This window comes from Plectrocnemia conspersa, unplaced genomic scaffold, assembly GCF_051122295.1.
Source record: "Plectrocnemia conspersa isolate PC_06_02 unplaced genomic scaffold, ASM5112229v1 ptg000009l, whole genome shotgun sequence".
Taxonomy (NCBI): Eukaryota; Metazoa; Arthropoda; class Insecta; order Trichoptera; family Polycentropodidae; genus Plectrocnemia; species Plectrocnemia conspersa.
The window spans coordinates 14,210,869-14,235,242 of NW_028277173.1; the positions used below are offsets into that span (position 1 = coordinate 14,210,869).

The window sequence follows — 24,374 nt, forward strand, 5'->3', positions numbered from 1 at the left end:
ATATTTTATCAAACTGTGAATATGATAATGCTTATAAACTAGTAGAATGTAAAGGTGATCCAATTTCAGTTTCCGAACTTTTTTTTAATATAAATAAAAAATATAAGGATATCTTCGGATTTCTCATTATTAATCAAACATTATGTATTTTATTAATTATGAAAAATAATATCAATTAAATGGCCGCATCTGGACCTTTTTCAGCAGCCGATCCTTTCGATGACTTTTTCGTATATTTCGGGTGGTATCTCGGCTATAACTTGGCGGATGTTGGTTTTTAGGTGCTCAAACGTTCGGGTTTATCAGCGTAGACATGACTCATAGTGTAACCCTACAAAAACAATTCAACGGTGATTAATTGCATGATTTTGGCGTCCAGTTGATATCACCAAAACATGATATAATGCGATCTGGAAACTTCTCACGCAAAACATCCAACTTTTCACCCGATGTGTGGCAAGTTGCGCCATCTTGTTGGAACCACATATCTTCCACATCAATATCTTCGATTTTGTGTCAAAAATAATCAGGTATCATGCGCATGTAGCGTGCACCCTTGACTATTACAGTCCTACCTTCATCGTTTACAAAAAAGTATGGCCTAATGTATATCAGTATAAGGTTTAAGGTATCAGCCATAAGAAGCCCAAATCCAAAATAGTTGCGAACGCCGACGAATCAACAATTCCGGGTCTTCGGTCACACTTTTACTTACAGCAGCAATATGATACACATGCCTTACCCTATCTCCAACGGTTCCAGTACCTTCAATTTTTTCACTACGTTGCGAATTGTTCGCTCAGTAGGACGATGAAATTGATCATAATCTTCTTGTAAATTTCAATACACAGCTCGTACAGAATTATATTTCTGTAGAATGATTGAACAATTTAATGTGTTGAGCAGTGGTTAAGCGGTCCATTTCATAAATGTGTTGTAGCAAACTAAAATTTGACACTTTGAACACGTGTGATTATTGACAGCTATCTGATTTGCACTACTGTTAACATAGGAAACTGGAATTGGATCACTCTGTATAGTTAGTATGTTTGTAAAATTAATTATAATATTGAAATAAACGTATTAAAAAAAAATGTTTCTGTTTTTTTTAATTTGTCTCTACATACCTTTCCGAATAACCTTGAACGAAAAATTGTTTTTACACATCTTGGAAATGGTTTATTGTTGCCTCTTAATAGTACATATATGTACGGATCTAGGGTGTAATTGAGGAGCATCAACATGTCTGCAATTTGAAACATGATAAGATGAAGACCTGGACGACTGTTTGGTGGATTTAACTGTGCCAACATTATAGATATCTGAAATAGATATTATAAGCATTTATATGTTATATAAATATGAATGAGGAATATTTTATTTAGTTAAATAACGCACCATTTGTGGCATCCAGCATATAATAAAGCACACCGAGAGGGTCGCCATCAATTTGCTGAAGGCGATCTCATCAGCCGTTGCAGCGTTGTAGGTAATAGGGTCGTTCAGATTAGAAGCTGCCAATGGTTTTCCTTTATTTGAGTTCCTAGATATTCTTCTGACGAGCAGACGTTGATCACCGCTCTTGGAGCAACTGCGGCATAGCACTCTAATCACAGCCAAGTTGCACCAAACTAAGCATACGCACAGTAGAGTACCTATGGACAATATTTTGTGTTAGCAATTTTAGTTTACTATTTTATGGCAAAACACATAATTAAATCAATAAACACATCATGCTAACGTTAACATACACTTAGATATAGAAAAATAAATACCGAATGCAAAGTAGACAAATGCATAGGCTACGTCGATCGGTTCGGTGGCGTCCCTGTACCGCAGACAGCGGTACCTGGGTGCCTCATGATCAAAGTATATTCCAAATCCTAAGAACGGAAGGCACGTGAGCAGGGCTGCCCAGCCCCACAACACAATTAGAGCCTTCCGCACCACATAGTATGTCACATGCTGTAAAATAATGCAACATACATGTTATAAAGATGTGAATGAAAAATCTATCTATATAATATAATAATACTAATGAATATTAATGTCACTTGTACAAAATGGGCCCATATTTTGGAATCTTTACAATTATAGGTGTAGCTTAATAATATGTTATTTACAGGAAATAAATATGGAAGAGTGTGCTAAACTGAACCTATTCATTTCTAACGGTTATATAAAAATAGTGGTGGTTTTTCTATATTTATAGATATTGTATAGTAAATATTGCTTATATATTTGATACTATGTTAAGTATGTCAAAATATATAAATACCAAGATAATATCGTTCATTCTACGAAATATAAGGGTGTAATTAATCAAATAGTTGTGGTTGTGTTACTTCCATCATACAGATTGCTAATCTAAATTAAATCGATTAATTAACTTTTGTGAGTCGAATATATATGTAATGTGAATACACATCATTTTAGAATTTAATTTATTAGTAATTTATTTGTCTACTAGTTTATCTTATATAGTATTTTCTAAATAGAGTTTGAGTGCATCTTGACTTGAACTTGAATCTTTCGATTATATAATTCAGGTATTTTGAATTTTTTTGGTGAAAATATATGTTTCGGTTTAATAATTTTTTTGAGTAGTTGAGGGTTCAAGAATTATGAGTTAAAAATCATAATTATAGCTAAGAGCTCAAAGCTTTAAAACATCCAAATATGATGATGTACAATTCTTGGTTAAAATCAATTATAAAAATTAAGTTAAAATTATTTTTGAGTATTTTATTAAAGGAAATGGTTAAACAAATAAGAACGACGTTAAAAAAATCAGCATATATTTTAATATGTGTATTAATAAAGTTATCTTATATTTATGGAAAACATTTTATTATAAGCTTTTATTGAATAAATATTCGATTTATTTTAATTAATCATTCTTAAGACCATATAGTAAATTTGATTGAAAACATTATATATTATAAGTTAATTAATATAACTGGTTTTTTCGAGAGTTGATTAAATAAAATAAACGTAAAATTGTGTTAATTAAATATAAATTCACTTTATTTATAAACTTGTCCTCTTATACATTATGAGATAATTGATTTAATTGCGGTCAAGTATTTCGACCTTGACATCTAATTATTATCAACTTGTTATATGTACATGTTGAATAAAATCGACAAGAGGATGCATCATTGTCGTACACCCTTTTGATTAACATTTATGAGACTAACAATAACTTCATACCATTGGGTTTATTGCGATTCTTTGACCTTCTACTCCTTGCATGAGTGACTCCAACGATACGGGGTTGAAACAAGGGTTCAATGAGGGTTGATAGATCGAGGGTTTCGTAATGCTTGCAATCCGATTAATGCAAGTTACAAAATTGGGTCACAAATCGAACTGGCGATGGACTAGGTTGTGCAAACTGTAAACGGTGTTTTTTAAACAGTAGTTTATATTCACGAAGATATTTTATAGGGAGTATGATTTTGATTAATACTATTGTATGATCCTACATTCAACTTGAAGCGTTACCACTAATAATTTAAAATTACAGATTTTCATGTAAAATTAAATATTTATACTATAGAGAGGGTAATTATTTCATTATGAACAGTTTTCAATACCCATTGCTATTAGTTTATCGATTGTTAGGGACATATCTTTATTTTTTTAAATTGTCTTATCAGTAAAAACGGATGGCCTTCAACATCATTTCATGCTGCTTTTAATTTGCAATATTTCCAGTCGTATATAAAAAATTGAAGATAATAGTTATCGATAATAATAAATAGTTAAATAAATAATGCTCTTTTAATAAATAATTGAATCCACAACAATAAATAATACTAATCTATACTTAGGCAAGAGATAAAATGATAAAATTATTTCAAGGAAAACGAAACCATTTTTGATAGCTATTAATAAAGAAAAACATTTTTATTGTAATAAATATAAATAAGGAAAATATTTTATTATTTACTACGGCTCTTACTACAGCTTATTTTTTTTATTTAGATATGCATTTTATTTTTAAAATAAATAGCACTTGAACTTTTTCTAGGTCGAATATGAATATAGAACGAGATTCAGCAATCAATCATCACCACTTATTACATATGTATAATATATATTTGTTTATTGTTGTTATCTGTGTTTCTCAAATATTCGACAAAAAGTATAAAATACATTAGAATAAACGTTCCAAGGAATCGTTCGCTCCTAGAATAGTAAATTGCGAAAATTTATCTTCGTTGACTTTTCATCTCATTCCTAATAGTCGCCGATGAAAAATATTTCAATCGAATAAAATGTCGCTGTGTTGTTTCGTTTGTCATCTCAGATTGATTTTCTTTATTAATTTTGCTAATAGCATTTTGAAGGACTAAGAGAAAGATATAATTTAACTCAGTTGCGAAACCTAATCGGCTTACGGTTCAACGGGCCAATTTGTTGAAAGTCGGACAAAATTTTGTTTAATACGCTTTCATGTTTAATATATGAAAATAATCGTAAATATAACTTATATACAGTATGGTTCAAAAACAGCAAAACATATTATATTTATTATGTAGCACTGTCCTACTTCTCTAGAAATATACTTAGAACGCATAAACAAGTGTAGTTATCAATTTGGTTTAAATAAAAGTAAAATATTTGCTCCTTATTTGCTTAGCGTTCCGATGGCAGGTCTTTGAAGTCGGAGTCTTCGCTGACATGTCGAGTTGTATTATTGTCGGCTGTGATTTCATGGAGCAGCTGGGACCTGTCGTGATGTGTTCATATGATCCACTGATGTGCTTCATGACCATGCATAGCGTCTTTTCTAGTCTGTCTTTAGCATTTCTCACCGCGTGTCTCATATTTTATAATACGAGACAGCTCTGGCGAATCGCAAATGAGGATGTTTGCGGGGCAATTGCATCGCATCGCATTCAGGAGGATACACTCATAAAATGTGTTTAAACATTAAATTAGAAATGGTCCAGATCGGTAAGCAAATGGTAGAATAACAATAATAATGATACATGTTTTACCAATCTCAAAGCTTTTTTATATTTTACTAATATAAATAATATATTTAACATACTTAAATATTTACAAAAATGATTGCAAAAATAAATACAATATAGATATTTTACATATACCTCATTATTATAGTCACATACTAAATATATTACATATATTTTTTTATTTATCGAATATATCGAGAATTCTCGAGGAAATGGAGAAGTGAAATGAATAACAACGAGAAACTATAATACCTATGAATAAAGCGGTATTTAAAATTATTTTCTTTTTTAGAATAGTAAAGAAAAATGTTTATTCTCCCATTAGAAAAATAAGGAAAAGAAAGAATTGTCATAAATAATATGAATTATTAATCAATTTGTTTTTAATAGAATTATTTACTATACAATTTAATTTATAATATAATTTTATTAATAATATGTATTATATATTGTACATTAAGTAGTTGTTTAAGGATGTTATTAAAAATAATTTGAAATGTCTTTCAAGTGTCTAAAGAATGAAGGAATGCTGAAAATTGATGATATAAAAAACTCTCTTGTGGAATGGAAATCTTAGAAAAGCTTGATTGAAAAGCCTTAAATTCAATTTATAATTGAAAAGGTAAATAGATTAAATTGAATTTAAATTTTTAATATTAGGAAAATCTCATCTCCGTTGAAAGCATGTACTTTTCGTAATAGGCAGGAAACGGCTTATAAAGAAGTCTTAGTAGATAAACAAATTCTGTTCATTATATCGAATACACACATAAAATCACACATAAGTGAAAAAATACAAGAGGTAGAATATTAATTTTCAATTCAATTAAGGTCAGTGCTATTTCTAGATTCCAAGGGATGTATCTGTTGTGGATGCGCGATAGGAATTTTGATGAAATTTACCTTGGCATATAAAAAAGAGTATTGAGTACATAAGGAATCGTGAGAAGTTTGAAACTCTCGCACAATTTTATATGAGCATTTTATATCTTTCTCTATAGCGAGTGGCTCGAATACCACAGTTTATTGGCTTTTCAACGCTATTTCTGGGGATCAACATGAAAAGTATTCATTTTTTATATAATGTAAATATTTTTTATGGGTTTGCTGCTTTATTTATATTTATTAAAATAATAAATTATCGTGATTTATATCAAGGTACCGTTTATTATTTTAATTGTTCTATTCATAGGACATTTATGTATTCTGTTTTATACAATGTTTGCTTATTTATTTCCATATTACGTCACAAACCTTGTTTGCATATTTAACAATAGATAAACATGACGATACAAAGTTATAAAACAACGACTTTTGTCTAACTTTCCAAATTTACATAGATTATTTACATTTGATATTAAGAAAACTCGACTGTAATTTTAATCAAATCGTATTTTATCATAGTTGAGTATATGCACACATATACACTGTTTAAATAATGTTTATATATTATTTAAATATATATGTATATTTATTTAAATATTATAAAAATAAGAATATCAAACGTTAATTTCCATTAAATTTTGCATTTTGTATAGGGGGAAAAAGCTACAGTAGATTTAATTTCAGTCTAAATACCAAAAAACTTTTAGACGTTCAATAATATGACAATATTAAAATTTGTTTTCATTATATATGAGTATATTTGATAATACCCTAAATTAAGATTGTTATCAATAGCAGTTTTTGAATATATTGTCAGAGTAAAGTGTTGAAAGTCCATGAATTTGACTGAATCAAGGTGTTTATAAAATGAACTCCCTATTCTTATATAGAAACTATATTGCTTTAGTTAGACATTATAGATTCTCGATGTTTTTCATTTTTCGAGAAGTAAAAATTCTCAGTTACACATCTCGATTTTCTCGAAAATTTTTTGATAAATTTAAATAAAAAATATTAATATAATAAATAGTATATGAGAAAACAGGATAAACGTTGAAGAGAAAAAAACTTCAATAGGATGATGATTTGATTTAATAGACGCAAATAATCGAAGGACCAGAACGAATCGATCAACTTTGATTGATTACAGAGCTTTGAGCTACGAAAGACTTTCGGGCTCTCGTATTTATATCTAAACCATAGAGAAAATCATCAATATTTTTCATATTTCATATTTCAAACAAGATAATTACAAAAAATCTCTTTGTAGTATTGAAAATCGATATTTAAGTTCACCAACAGATTAATGTTATGGAGTAACTCTAGAAAGCCCCCATACATTTTTGCAATCTGCCGATATTAACGGTGATAATTTCTTCTTATCTAAATACTAACGTAGTTTTTAGGTTACTAAAGCAAATATAAGGCCGATTAGAGTACTTGAGAAAATCGTAAACAATTTTTTGCTATTCAAATACTTAAAAGCTTTCAATAAAACATGCAATCATCTGGCATGGACCCACCTTATTTATGCAGTGGTTGTAAAACATTAAAAACATTTGTAGAAATTTAATTTTTAATAAAAAAAAGGCTTGGAAAATTCTTGATATATTATAATATATCAACAAATTGCTTGAGAAATGAAAATTCTCGATTTGTGGTTTTTACAGAAATTCTGGAGAAATAATTCTCGAGAAAAAACACCAGTTATGTATAATATTATTTTTGTATATACATATGTAGAAAGCATTATAAATATTAAATTATAATTTAGATAAAATAAATAAATATACTATAAATTAAATATATGTATTTAATTAAATATTTAAAGGATCAAATCTCCCAAAACACATACAGTTTCAAATGCTCTTAACTTCAAAGGGTACAAATTTAATTTATATCAAAATTAATAAAATATAACTGTATACGCAATCAACAACTATTTATACATTTATTTTGCAAGTCCAATCACTAGAGAAAAGAAGTGCAGAATCTCAACGAAATTAAACATCCATGTGCATTTTTTTCTCAGAATTGTTTTATATTCAGATCCGTGTGTTGTGGACAATAAACACAAATATGCAAAAGGCTAGACAAAACAAGGAAATGATTAATGCAATAGTGTAAGATGCTTTGAATAATAGGATTTTAACCCCGTATCTTATGAATACGATAGTACACGTTACATATACAAAATTATTCAAGATCCATTTAGAAAGTGATTCGATAAATTCTGGGGTTAACATTTTGATAAAAACATGGTTAACAGAAAAGCTAAAAATAATTTTATGTTAAATATATGTATATTTTTTTCGGGTTTTTATTTTTCTGTATCATCGACGGTTTGTATAAAATTGTTAATATTAAAAATATGCTCACGTTGTTAGTTATTTATATTCTATTAATATATATTTTTTCAATAAATTTATTCGCAAAACCTTAAATATCGCTAAAAGGTCAGAATTATTAAACGGTTCGAATCGGTAAAAATTAAAGTACAAAAGAAAAATCATTATAAAGTATAATAATGAGATAATATGTATCAGTTATAAGCGAATAAAAATTCGCATAATTGACAGTCACTTAGTTTAATATAACGGTTGAGTTCACGTGAGGTTTGAGTCGATTACAAAAATTGTAATTGACACAAGGAGAGCTAGGAATCAGCATTGTATGTATTATGTGTTCGTAAGAAATTATTGTTTAAGTTAATTAATTAACGAAATACGGAGTAATAGTAAAATGGCATCTAATAATATAATTAATTAACGTAATGCAAAAAGCAGATACATCTCAATCAAAAGCTGTAACTCTCTTTGTCTGTCGTGTTAAACTGTGTGTTTGTTTTATCCAAATTTCTTTATATTACATATATATCAAAAAATATTATTTTGTTGCATCTAATTATAATAAAGGCCGCTGAAAAACTTAAAATATTATATAAACAAGAAAACAAACAGTTAAAAAAATACAATATAAAATAATTTCGACATTTTGACCATTAAAATCCAATTATTATTTTTTTGTGGAAAACGAGTACAAAATTTTAATGATCAAAATGTTTTTAGTTAAATACTGGGTTTCCAATTAAATTGTATAATACATATTTTACGCTGAAAAAACATCGTTATATAATATTAAATAAACAATCGAAATTTTCTCAATGCATAGCTTACATAATTTGAGTGTTAAAGAGTTGAATTGAAAAAAAATCAAATGTTCATTAAAAATATTAGTATTTGTATACTTAAGTCAAACCAGTTTAAATTGTGTAATAAAACGTATAATTCAAAGAAAAACATTTATATAATCATATCGAATTCAATACACAGGATTTAACACTAGATTTTATATTTCTAGATTTATATATTAGATGTTTTAATATGAAGTTGTTAAATGAAAAGCATTTTTTAAATAAAATAATAATTTTATTTAGCAAAATTTGATCCATTAAAGATATAAAAATTGCTCCGTAATAAAACGGCGAAGAACACAATAGCAGTGACAAAACAGCGCAGCGTCAAAACAACGCAATATATTGGACGATATTTATTTATCTTATCATTTATCTTTACAATAAAGGAATATTATCAATATTTTGTAGGTCCACTACTATCCCATACAACTCATACTAGTAATAATTTAATGTTAAATATCTAAATTTAGATTAGATTTCACGTATAGCAAATATATGTCAAATATGCGCCCCATTAGAGATGACAAAGCTTTGTTTGACATTGTGTGAAATTTTATCGAGAAAATCCATTAAGGCAGAAGCGGTACGAATTTAGATTATTAATTATATGAATTTAAAATCTTGCTTATAAATATAAGCACTTTGATTATGGCTCGTGTATCCGTTTCGACATTGTCTCATGATGATAAATTCGTCACATATCCAAATTGGAGTCCATGAGGTCAACGTATCTTCCGATAAAACTGTGTACAAACAAGCACATGGTTCTTTAGTATTGATTAAGTATATTTTGGACACAAACTGAGGAATCCGTCGGTATGTAATGTATATTGTCTAGAGACCCATTCTTATTAGTCTTTTTCCTTGTTTACTATGGTATTTCATGTTGTGTTAATTTGTGTAGTCTAAAGAGAATTATGGGGGTTGGTGTAAATTCGTTTATTAATCATCCATGTCAGCGAAAAAAAATGCTTAATGAACAATAACACTTCCTTCGTATTTTTGTGCTTTTTACGGGAAAAGCTCGCGTGTCACCATTCAGTGAAAATGTGTCAATGAAAATTGAAAAGTCGATTGAAAAAATAAATCACCCTTATCGCTTTAATAATAGTGATAAATGAAGTAATCTAGTTTTCTCTATATATTATAATCTATCTATATATCATAATTCTCAAAGGACATTTGTCTAATACTTTAGCAATATGATTTTTTTTACAAAACGTATTTTGTGGTGAATGAATTTTCAAAAAATATTTAATATTGTACTATTATTGCATTATTATTGTATTTTCTTTAATGAGAATGCGCGTGAACTCAAAATATAGCTTTTGGTGATTGGAAAAACAGAAAAAACTAAATCATTTAATGGGACTGAAATAAAAAAAAGTGTTGATTATTATAATCAAAAAGCACCATGAATGCATAGAGATTTTCTGGATCTACGTGTATTACTATAATATCAACTAATTTTCAAGGTTTGTATCCCTATAATGCTACTAAAGAATTTGCATGAACTAATATTGTTAAATAACAAGAAATGAACATGAGAGTTTTTATAGAAGGACAAACAATTGTGATTATATACTAAAAATAGGGTTTGAAAAAAAATATTGATCATGATTAAATATGATGGTCCACATAAAATAGGGTGTGTTAAATGACTATTGCTTAAAATCTAGACTATTACAGGTTTAGATGCTGCCATCCAATGTCACCTTCACACGAGTAACTCAAAATATGGTAAGCGTTATTTTATATGCTCATATTTTTTGCGGTAAAGTAAAGGGGTCAAGTTTGGCGATCCGTTTATAGGGAAATGATATCCCAAATAAAATGTTGAAAGGATAATTCAATTTATATCTAAACAGTGTTTTCGTACGGTAAGTACACATATGTACATTGCCCCGCAAACCCATAAAGATGTACACGTTTACGTTGAATAAACAAAAATGTTTATATATCAAGAAATGTACATAGTTTTCAGGAATTAAATTCATCATCCAAAAACTTCGCACGACGGTAATAACATTAGATAAGAAAAAAGCGATCTAACCTTCCTACATATTTATATAATCAAAAAATCATAAATACATCTAAATGGCTTAAAATCAGATCTTAGAAAAAATAGGAACCAATGTTTCCTAAATGAGGTTCGACAAAACTGCAAGGAACATCTTTATGAACAGCAATCACTGCTCGTACTGACGTTAAAATTGTATATTTACGACAGTGATATATTCTCGATATTTACGACAGTGATATTTTATCTGTATATATACTCAATGTCACACTATGATTTCAATTACCTGCACAAGTAATTTAGAAATCATTCTAATGATCGCTTCGTACAAATAAAAAGAAAAAGCAATTTGTCTCGAAAGTAAGCCCTAACAATGAAAGAGAAATCTCGGGACTAAACAATTGCGTTATTAATTGATAATATTTTACGGACCATCTATTAGCACATCCCTCCTGAGACGTTAATCACTTGTAATCACTCGGATAAATTATTTTGTGTAAAAAAGATGCGCGATAGACAATGCGTTCCACCCTTCTCAAATGTATTTATTCTACTCCATTGTTAATGACCACCGGAGTGGGAATATGTCCGTTTTACTTTTAAGGCGTAAACACATTTCGTGGATGCGTCCAAGAAGCGCCCGCCAACATCATCATCTGCAATTTGCCAGAGCTGTCTCGAGCCAGTTATATAAAAGATTTGATACTTGGTTACAGGTGGGCCAGACAAAGAAGCAAGAAGATGAGTAGATGGAGGAAAACACGTCCAGGGACGCACTAGGAGTGACGCCAATCAGCGTATCGTCAAGAACATATTATAACAGATCACAGCCGACAATAATTTAGCTTGACACTCCAGCGAAAACTCTCTTGACTTTCAAGACTTACCATTTTGACTCCACCACCTGATCTGCGGCATCTATATTTTTATATATATGTGATCATTTATATATGTTTATAAAATAAACTGTTACCAGATTTTTCGGCGTTTATTTTGACTTATTATCAAGAAACCCTTTACAAGTCGATTAAGACAGATCTGATCTAATTAAAATATAAACGGACCTTCAATGTAAAAATACATATAGAGATACATACTGGCATTATATATTATTTTTATAAATACAAGAAAAGTATTAAATGGATTTTATAAACAGATCTTAATGTCGATATTAAACAGGTTTCAATTTACATAAATTCCTTTACTCGTTTCGCTTATCCAAAATTCCTATAAGACCGTACTTAATAATCGGCTCGCTTTATGGTATTATAATAATGTAATACTGTTTGTGAAAGCAATGATAAATTCTACAGATGAGTGCTGCAATTTATCATGTACGAATTGTGTACTTGCAAGAAATGGCGAAACTGCACGAAAGCTCTGCTCGTAGTTGTAAATTGAACTTGAATACTATGTGTGTAAAAAGCAATTTTTGTTGTAAGTGTACAAAAGTGCTTTTGTGCACAGGGGTATCGTATTTGGTTTCAAACATACACATAAACAAACGTGTGAAAAGTGTATGGTGAGCTTTTTCAATTTTCTAAGAAAAACTGTTTGTTGAAATAGGATAAGAGAATTTGTCCCGAGAAAAGCTGTCGATGAGACTTTAAAATAAATACCATATAAAACAATATTATGATAGATAATATTGAAAGCATAAGATTCAGAATAAAAATTATATATTATAATATATTAGTTTAATATAATTATTACTTTCTAGCTAGTAACAAAAAATAGAGGATTGAGATCAAAAATAGCTTTGTCAGTGTCTTAAAAATTACTTTATTGTTTGTCATATCTTATATTTAGTATATTACCACAAAAACTCGTTTTTACATATTCATTGTTACTGAAGTAAGTCTTATAGTGAATTAAAATTAAGGGTAAACATTTTCAGAAAATATATGAATTTGTGTAACAATGCCAATTATATAACAATAACGGTATATTTTTTTATAAAATATGTTTAACGTAGCATAATAGAAAGAACCTTATATTTATATGAAGCTTAATAAAGTATTCTTACAAAAACTTATTTATAAGATTTATTTGTATTTAAATTAAAGGAAATGTGAAAGCATAAAAGTGAATTATTGAAAAACATGTATAATTTCGCAGAATTTATTAATAAAATTTGATCACGTTCTCGCCATTTTATCAATGCTTTGCTTTTTAATATCATAAAAAAATAAAAACTAAGTTAGCGATACTTTTAGCTTTTTTTAAATGCAAATTAGCCGTGAATCTTGCGTGATAAACAATTCTCGTATAAGGTGATTGTGTTGCGAAACATTTATAATCCATTATGGAATAATAGATTATTAGGGAATAAATCATGAGATTACGTGACTATGAATAATTTATAAATTACAATATTCCCATAAATAAATTATGCTATACTATAAGTTTAACTTAAGCTATATATAAGCCAAAAAAATCTATTAAAAGCTCGTTAAAGAGTAGATTTCACCTCACATCCAAACATCCTGAGATTAATTCCTCTTGATTTGGTATTGTATAATATTATACGTATATTAGTATGAAATATATTATTAGGTACTTAACTTTTTTACAATAGCATTTTTCGGCACATGGTATTAAAAGTAAATAATATAATAAAAAAATCTATTGTTCGAATGTTTTTTTCCTCAGCATTTTTGTATTACTTATATAATACAATGTGGTGTGTATGAAAATAGATGATGATACAATGAAAACATATATAATATAAATGTATGTATATACAATGTGTTCAAACACGACTTTCACAAAAATAAAGTCATATATCTCAGTAATTCGCTATCCGTTATTCAGCTGAAAGAACCGCTTTTATGATTAACACAATGGCAGAAAATTCAGTCTGAGTTTTAGAAGAGCCTTCATAAGTAAATTATGAATATATGGATGTGTGTATGGGCTGTACCGAAAGCCTTTTATTGTGGGAATAATAAGTATTTTACTAAAATTTATTTTATTTGCCAGGAAATAATATAGCAAATAACAGGATTTTCATTATATTATAATTTGCTTAATAATATAATGATGCGATAAATATCTTAGATATTTATATTATAATAGTAGCCAAAATACTAAATGATATTTCAATTCCTGTTAAATCGCGAATCTTTAACAATAAGATCAAATTTACGGCAATACATCGTAAACTTAAAAATAGATAAGTTTCGTCTAGTTGTGTATATTTGGTATAATATAAAACACAAGATCTAAAGGCTTAAATGTATATAATTATAAATACATTATTTATATTTTTATAAAAAATTCTTTATATAAAAAGTAAAATACAATATAGAAAAAAAAGAAAAGATTTTTTTACCACATAAATACTTTATATAGATAAGAAATAAAATCATTACACATATTATAAGCACTCATGCTATAATTATTTTAGGTTTATTAAAAATGTTTAGCGAATTTACAATATTATTAAAATTCTATTCTCCATAATGCATAATATTACCATACGAGTACTCTCTCGCTTTGGTATAATCATCCTAGCTCAATTTTCATTTAAACGTTCTTTGAATAATATAATGTCATCTCCTTTTACATACATCTAAAAGTGTCGTTTCTTAACTTTCAAAATTCCATTCGGAAATTATAGTTTCTGTCACATTAACACGAAAGCTCAACACCGATATTTCTCCCCCTGTCGAACATCGCCTACGATCAATATATTATTATGTGCTATATGAATATAGAGTAGGTCTTTCATTTTTATTTTTACGAAATATCGACGAGTCTTTGGCACAGACTCTCACATTCTGAATACCTGAGCAGAAATTAACGACCGTAAAGGTATTTCACTACGTGGTCAAAAGATACCGCAATTTATGCATGACATAAATTGTCGAATTAGTCTTGAAAGAAATGAATCAGTCCATATTTTTGACATACATGATAGTTATAATTGTATTAATTTAAAACAAAACTAGCTGCAAAAAGCTCTAGGGAGCTTAAAACAATCCTTGACTTTTAAATCCATCTAAACCAATTAGTTAGACATACGAGTAAAATACAAAGCAAATACTCACTTCTTAGTTAAGATCAATGAAGTACTAACTTTACCATGTAAGTTTAACGTAACCCAAGGGCTAAAACAAGAATACAGACGGTCTAGAATGGAAATCTAATTCAATATAGTATAGAAAATATTTGCATTTATTTTTAAGATTAATAGAAAGCCAATATGTTAAATTAGCATATTTATATGTATGTATATGATGTTGTTTTCAGCTACATTTTCCCGCATGTTTTGATTGTTTTTCACCAGCTTGAATTTAAAATGATATTGGTCTATTAATCTGTTATAACATTGCGTTCCACGAAATCAACCACTAAAGAGTCGGTAAGGCGTATTATTTTTACTTGGAATTATGTTCTCAGGAATACTTTAATTGAATTTCATTTTATAATATAATAACAACGCTTTGTTGAATCATAAAATTCTGAATAGCAAATTTATTACGTCTACACTGTTCGATTATATATAGAATTAATATTATTTACAAGTGATAATCTAAATAGTATAATAAATTCAATAAACGATAACTAGAGTAAAATTTAAAAAGAGTTAAAAGGTAATGAATTATGATTTCAAGAAAAAAGTTATGTTAAAATGTAAATTGTAATTTAGGTATAGTTGATAGATTATTTGCATGTACCAATTGTTAAAAAACGTAAATATAGTAAATATACTGAGTAGGTTAAGAAATAATATAATATGAGAAAATAATGCTACATCATTTATTTCATAGCGCAACAACTTTGGAGGTATTACATTAATAAAAACATTAAGGTAATACCTTTGTATTTTTTTAAATATGTTGAATAATTTTATTACAATATAATAACTATTAGTTTGTACCTAATTAGATTAAGATGTATATTTATAGTAAGTTTATTTTTGGCAGTCCGGTTAAAAGAAACAATGATACTTTAGAACATTACTAGCATTCTATCGTATTTTTTAATTACATTATTTTTAACAAGACGATCTGGACACTTATTTTTATCGCTGAACTTACTCTACTTGGAACAATGGGTGGAGATAATATGGTTATCCTTTATTCTAGGAAGTCGTATCCTAAATTGGAACAATCGCCCATCAGCACACAAAAAAGGCAAGGGTTGGATTTATAATATGAATGAGTGTATAACATAGTAAATCAATGGTGTTTTGACCACATTCAACCATACAAATATGGATTGATGTCCATATTATATTACATATAACACAATCGGCTCTGATTCATCACACTTAAATTCAATCGTTTTGTAAGAATAGCAGATAATTGCATATATAATCAAGTAATAGCAATCAATACGCAGTAAAAATAAATTCGTTAATGTATCATCATGTGCATAGCTTGTATTTTTACCAAGAAAAGAAATGTTGTAAGCATATTAAATGTCAATCTAATATTAGTCCGATTCGATAAAATGGAAAATTTATCGTCGCTAGCCAAGTTTGTATTTGCGTCTAGTTTACCACACCCAAAGACGGTTAGAATTAATTGAAACGAAATTAGGGACTCGAAGGCTAGGGTCTGAAATGTCGTTATTAGGTTTCCGAGTCATTTCACGCGGATTACTAAAGATTTCGTATGTATAGATAAAACTTGACCTTGTGGCTTTTCTTATCGATGACAGTATCTCAAACAATAAAAGTCGACGTACACTGTAAGAAAATAAGAAAATTTTGTAAAGAAGTTAATACAAAAAGAAGAGAAAATCCACGGTTCAAAGCTTTACATGAAATATCATATTTAAACTTTTTGCAGGCATTTTTATTATAAACAGAATTAAAATATGTTTATCTACGATACGGTAAAAGAATCTGACAATATTGTTAAAAAGTTATACTGCTTTGAAATTAAACTTTATGTTTATTAAATAATTAAAAATATTTGTTTATGAAAACTAGTAAATAATTTTATTTTATTTTACAAAATTTTAAACCTTCATGTTATTTAAAAATTTTCACGTTATTAGTCATTAATAATACATATATAGTACAAATAAATAAAATAAACAAATCTAGATCTATTTTATAAGATATAATAATTCAACATCGTATTATTCTGTTCTTAACCAAGAAGTTTTGTAAATTTATCTATTTATTCTCAACAATAAAAATTCAAAAGTATAGGCAATTAAAGATGCCCTAATTTATAATAATATGTAAGGATAATATTGTTGTATTTTATAAAATTAGGTAATTAATAGTTGATATTTTTGAAAGAATTACGTCTAATTTTGAGTTTTACTTTAAAATTCGCATAAAAAACTGTTTTAATGTATTGCGAAAAAAAATGTTTTTCATCTATCATTAATTTTTAATTGACACTATAACTATTGATAATTTTAGTATTAACGTGTTTTATAAACGAAATAGTAGTTATGTTATCATTATATGCATTCTAATATATTATCTCATCTAATGCAGTAGACTATGTATATTTACATATAGTGATCTAAACACGAAACTAGGTATATCAATAAAAGCCATTGTCATTAATAAAAGTTGACAATTTTAACGCAAAAAAGTTAAATGTAAAATTGTACATATACACTGTATAATCATAACACGGTTAAATGTTATCACAATAATTAATTTTAAACTTAATAACAATAAATCAATAGTAATATTTACACTATATGTGTGGAGAATATTTGTTACTGATATAATTATATCTCTCAAGTTTTGGGTTGCTTCAGAATTTGTTCAAAAGTAATTTCACGTAGTGTTATTTATTTTCAGACCTTATTAGTATGTTGAACTTCATCACGTTACGTTCCTAATAAAACCGAAATGTTTCATCGAATTAATAGAGTACATTTATATTTATTTGCAACATAAAATGGTTTTCATATAATGGATCGTAATATATAAAATATCTCAGTCTATATATTTCGCTATTTTAAATACATGATGATACATATTATATAAATTAAATTAGTGGCAAATATACTCGAGACATAGATTATATACAAAGCACGTAAATATAAAAATATATAATTTTATTTTCACGTATCATAAGACATTTATTATAAATCTGTTGTGTAACAGTGTGGCAGTAAAAGTTGACAGTAAAAACAATGAATAAATATAAATTATATCGTTTCATGTTATGTGTTTTAAGTTTCAATTGCACATAGTTCATGTTAAAACTTAATTAATCTCTGAAAAATGTTAAAATAGTTGGATTGTGTCCACCTGTTCCACAAAAGCTTACGTGACACGTCACATGGTGCTTTTATAGTTAATAAAAAGTATCTACGTCCAAGGCACGACTATAAAGATCGCAGTTTCAGAGTCAAACCTAACCATTTATTTATTTCATGATCGAATACAGACGTTAAAAGAAAATACTATGAAAAATAGTAATATTTAAGGACAACTTGAGACTTATATTTTTATTGTTATATTATTTGTCTGGCAAAATAAAAGCGAAGTGTGTAATTATGTCTTAAGAAATGTAACATTATATACTTTTTAAAGCAATTTAAACGCTTACTATTCTTCACGTATTAACATTTAGACAGTAAATAATACCTTCGTAATTATCACTTACTCTTACTTAACGAACGTACGTCTAAAGTATAGTTTATCACACATACTATTTGTAAGTTCGCACCTGCATGACTATTTCTTAAGCAAAAAATTAATTAATAATTGTAAGGTTTATTAACTACAGATCTCGAGAGCTATTTAAAATATAAATATTATATTGGCCATACTGTATGTATATTCTACTAATTATTTCAATATATTCTGGGGACCGTTGTAAATGGAAACGGTTGAATTAGTTAAGCAATAGGATCACTTCCTTCGTAGTCCCAAAACTGATTATATTATATATGTGTACATTTATAGAGTATATAATTCCATTTAAAACATAATTTTATATTTAATATATATACATTTATATAGTATATAACTCCATTTAAAATATCATTTTATGTAATAAACTTTAACACTGCGTTAAGTGGGCATGAGAGTAACACAACTACCCTAAATGCTCGTCTTTTCAGAACTAACTTTAACTCGAAACCTTTTTTTATTAACTCATATTACCCATGGGAAATTCAATACCTATGACGGGTTTCCATTCAAGCGTCCTATCTGATTTCACTATGCTAATAAAACCGTGTGTTGTGATTTCATTTGTGAAAAAAGCATAATCCATTTTCGAAACCACACTGTAATACAATTTATTTCAATAATAATTGGAGCTTAATTTTCAATTTTTATTAAACAATATAAGTTCCTAATGTAAGTGTTGTTTTATAGTTTTTCTCCCTTTTATACTACATAATAAAAATAATTGCTTAGTTATTAAAGCTTGCTTTTTTTAAACACATTTAGGAATTTTCCACTTAATAATTTCGCTCAATTTTCCCCAGTTTTGTGTAATGAAAGGTCTCTATTTCAGATCCAGGGGTTCTTAACCTCCTATCCGAGTCTAATCGCGGTACAATATTGTCGACGTGACTGAACTGTCTAGAATCCAGGAGTCGTCAACTGTCCAGACGTGGGGCTCGCGTGTCGTCTCAAATAACACATGATTGATGAACGGCGTCAATTGCTATTGTGTCAAAATTATATAAAATATAATAAAAATACAACGGAAGAAACAGAAAATAGCAGTATAACTTGAACCAACAATACAGGGGTGAAAACTAGAGTCGATTAATTTCAGTTACATACGTTTAACTGTAACTCTGTTATCTATGAGGGATCCGAAAATGTCAATTTTATGATTGCGTTTGAACGTAATTTTAAGCTTGTGGAATAAAATAAAAATTAAAGCTTTTTTGAGAATATATATAAGAACATAAAAAGGCAGTTAAATTTTAAATTAAATGGAGTTAAAAGTAACAATTTAAATGATTTTCATTACATTATTTTATTTAAATAAAACTTACTTATTTTAGTTTATTACAGTTTTCCGACTCTAAGCAATGTTTTGAGTGATTCATGAAATCTAATAATGTACTCAATAAATACATACTATTTAAAATAAGCCGTAAAATACATTTTCCGATTAACGATTGCGGATTTAGTAGCAAAAAATCTAAAAATTATTATGGGCAATTAATAGTAAAATATAAAAAAAAAAATGTTTATATTTAATTAAAAAATATATTATCTCTGCCATTTATCAAATACATTTTCATTACTTTTTTATTATTGACTAAATTTAATTATCACCAATTTTTTTTCTATTTTAAGTTAAATTAAAATAGTTAAAATTTTTAATTATAATCGCTTTAATTGACACTTTATTGAAGAATATAAAACGCAGCAATAATTCTAAATTAAATTAATATATACTAATATTTATTAATAATAATTTAGTTGAATTAAAAATACTCAATGAGATCGTATAACATATATACAATAAAATGTATAATATTATATAATTCATTGAAATAAAAATGACCCATTTTTTCTAAAATATATGTTGTGTATTTATTATAAAATAATAATTGATGAGACGTCTTATATATAGAATGCGTTACATGTAGCTTTTCAGGATTAAAAAAAATGCGGAAAACCTTCATAGAACTAGGACAAGTCGTAGAGATAATATCCTTGAAAAATCGTCGTTCTTGATAAAAGTATTAATAATAAACTACAATATAAGAAACTGATACTTTAATTATTAATTCATTAATAATAAACTGAAACAGTTGACTCTCGTGTAATTTTTTGAGGTCATATTGACCTTTGTTTTTTCTTGCGATTCCAGTACATAGTACTTAAACCAGTTTCACATGTTCTATAGAACGCTATTCGCGAAAGTTGGTATAAAGAATAAGATTATTTATACAAAATATATTTTAATTAATAAATAAAAAAACATAATAATACAAGTCGTGTTATTATTGAAATAATTGACTAAATATGACATTTGGGTCAAATATATTAGTGCTTCTTTGTGTGATATCAGTCTCATTAAAACCCTCATAGGAGTTCAATGATTGTTTTCTGTTTTATTATGTAACTGAAAGCAGTATCTGGTATTCGATCTCTGAGCTTTCAAATTGAGACATCGTTCGAAAGTCAATGATCCGTATTCGAAATTCAGACGAGGACAAATTATTCAAATGGAAAGTTTGACGTCCTGAAATCCTTGAAAATTGACTGTTTACACAAATCGTAAATTTTCTCACGTGCGAATCCCATGAGAATTAACTAGTAACGCCAGAAATCAAACCCGAAACAGACTTGTTATTTTGGATCACAAGTTGATTGATATATTTATTATGTAAATCATAAAACGTGAACAATTTAGCAATGAATGTGTGTGAAAATATATTTATTGCATTTATTTTACTGTAACGTAAATAGTTATATAAAGTTGTCATCAGATCATATAATGCTATGATCTTAAAATCATGAAACGATAGAAACAGATTGAATCGAGCTTTATAAAGTCTGCGAGATAAATGTGTATAAAAATTCATTTAATAATTTGCTTTTTTTCTGTTAAATCAACAGTTATATATAGTTGCTACGATATTAGTCATGAGATATAAAAAAATAATGCTTTGATCTGAATATCATAATTGATTAAAAATAATATAATTGGGATTTTATTTAGCGCAATTTTTTGGAGCTTTTAAACTTTGCCAGATATTTTTATATTTTTTATTCAGTAAACGTATGTATTGTTTGAGTGAAAAACAAATAATACATGTTACATATTCGAACTAAATTTACATTGATATAATTTTGAACAGTGCCATATGGAAAAGAGAAAAAACTTTGAGAATACAGAATGAAAATTTTTCTATATCAATCATAAGTTCGTAACTTGACGTATTTGGTAAAATAATAACAGAATTTTAAAATACAAAATTTTCTACAATTGGTATTTTTAATAAAATAATATATAATATTCTGTAATGTATAAAAAATAATATGAATACATACATATTTAATAAAATAAGTATCAAATTAGCACCTACCGCGGGGTATGTGATAATTTATTTTAATATATGTATGTGCTACTGTAAATAATCTTTCAATTAAATTGAAAATAAGCTTAAAAAAATGTTTTTAAGTGGTTATAATTAAGTCACAATTCATTAATAATATAAATACAATTATGTAAAATTTAATTTAATACAACAATGAAAATGTATTTTATTTTACTATGTGAAAAAAAACTACAAATTTCGAAGATTTTGAATCCATTATGTTATCAACAACAATTTTCTATATATAATTTGATATTATATTGTATATTATAATACAAAAATTATATTAACAATGTATTATTAAACGGTTCAATAAGCAACATAATTATAACACAATAGTATCATATTTATTCACAATAAAATTTAAAGGTAAAAGCCTTAAAAAATAATTAAAATTATTGTAAAATATTTTATATTAAATATCATTTTATAATTTATATATAATAAATACTTTTAATTTTAAATGCAATATAGTGAATTTATTATATTATTACAAGTATAGATATTGATTTAAAACATCGTTAAGTATATAAAAAGTATGTAACTTTTCCATATTCTCAAGCATTTTTCCTACTAAATGATGACTACAATTTTATTTTATAGAATCTTTTATGTACATACTATGTATGTCTTGTCATCGTGGTGTGAGAGAATACTCAATGGAAATCATTTTCTCTTTCCCGTCTTTTGAAGTTTTCTACCGCTAGAGCTTTTAGTGTTCAATCTTTTTTAGCTATGTACTTATATGATAAAATTGTGTCTTTTTTATAATATTTGACTTTAAATTATTAAATATTTGTATATAGTGTAGATACACAAACATAATTTATATATAGTGTACATAGCTATTTATCACACTAAAAAATTTGTTATTGAATTTTAGAATTGCGAAATAAGCAATTATATTTTTTCATTAATTTACAAGAAAACCTAATTCTGGTTATATTTCATTTAATAAGCTAAACGTGAATTTGCAGCTAAATTAAATTACATACCTCGACTGAAAAATTTAATATAACCAAACGTTTCGTTTGCATGAAATATTCCTCGTTATTTATTTTGTGTTTGTTGTGTTTGACAAACGTTACAGAAACAAATTTTTAAACTTTGTTGAATGGAACTTAAATTAATGGAATTTCGTGTTTCGCTTCAACTTGAACTCCTTATCAAATGCAAATTGAATTTCTTTAGTTGGATAAGATAACCATGTTAATTTTCAGCAAATTGATCAAAGAAATAATATTTTTAGCGATTGTATTTCACTATTGTATAGAAATCTGATTTCACGTCGAAGATGAGTCAATTAACATATTTTTTAAATAAAATATTATTGCTTTTGTAATTAGGTACTTGTTATTATATACATAAAGGTAATCAAAAGTAATTATGTTACGCTAGCGAATCATCAAATTATAAAATATATTAATTCAGAAAATTAGAAACTGTTCGCTGAGATTTTGATTTAATATTTAATCCAATTTATCATTGAAAATATTCTCAGAAGCAAGAGTTAGCAAAAACAATTTTTTCTTTGACTTATTAGGTTTCATACGATTCCATTGAAAATTGAGAAATTAATTAATTTTAAATGTTTTCATTTCATATTGTTATTATTGATACACAACTGTTATGATTAAAATTGGGAAAATAAAAATTAAAGATTTCTCGCGACTAAATATTGAAATTAAATAAAAAAAATCCAAGAAATATAGAAATTCTGGATTAATTACCTTCTTTTGTATTTCTTAAAATATCAAATATTTGAGTTTCACTAATTTTTGTTGGAAAATTAATTACCTTTAGCAATATTATTTTCAGTAAGTGAACTACGTAAATCGTCGCTACGATGATTATTTAGCTCATTCTGGAGTACTACAAGGATTAAATCTGGGTCATCATAAAGCAATAGACATTATTCCAGTAAAAAAGCCTATTAAATATATGTATATTCTTATATTTTATAACGCACAAAATTCAGACTGAAATAATATTTTATTTTAAGACCCACTCTGTATAGGTAATTAATCAATAAAATTTATAATAAATGATATATATTTTTAATACATTTTTTATGCACATAAATGAAAGATTATATAAAAAAATATATTTATATATAATCCTCTTTTTTAATGATATTGTTGGTATGCTACACATTCTTAATATTTAATATCTAATGTGATTTATGTATGGATAGATACGTGTATGGTCTTAATTAAATTTAGACTGATTAGTAAAATTATGGAGGGAAATCCGTCATGTTATAGATATTTATGTACAT

The 24,374-nt window shown here is 27.0% G+C and overlaps 1 protein-coding gene across 2 annotated transcripts in view; it reads right to left on the bottom strand.

Moving 5' to 3' along the window:
- LOC148231977 (prostaglandin E2 receptor EP3 subtype) overlaps positions 1–24,374 on the bottom strand; it is a 39,224-nt gene that overhangs the window by 1,889 nt on the left and 12,961 nt on the right. The window contains exons 2-4 of one of the 2 annotated variants that reach the window (XM_088191529.1): positions 1,776–1,965; positions 1,399–1,655; positions 1,128–1,322 (exon numbers count right to left, since the gene is read on the bottom strand). In XM_088191529.1, coding sequence (XP_088047655.1) covers positions 1,128–1,322; positions 1,399–1,655; positions 1,776–1,965 — 642 coding nt within the window. The remainder of the gene's footprint in view (positions 1–1,127; positions 1,323–1,398; positions 1,656–1,775; positions 1,966–24,374) is intronic. The other variant, XM_088191530.1, reaches the window with a different exon arrangement.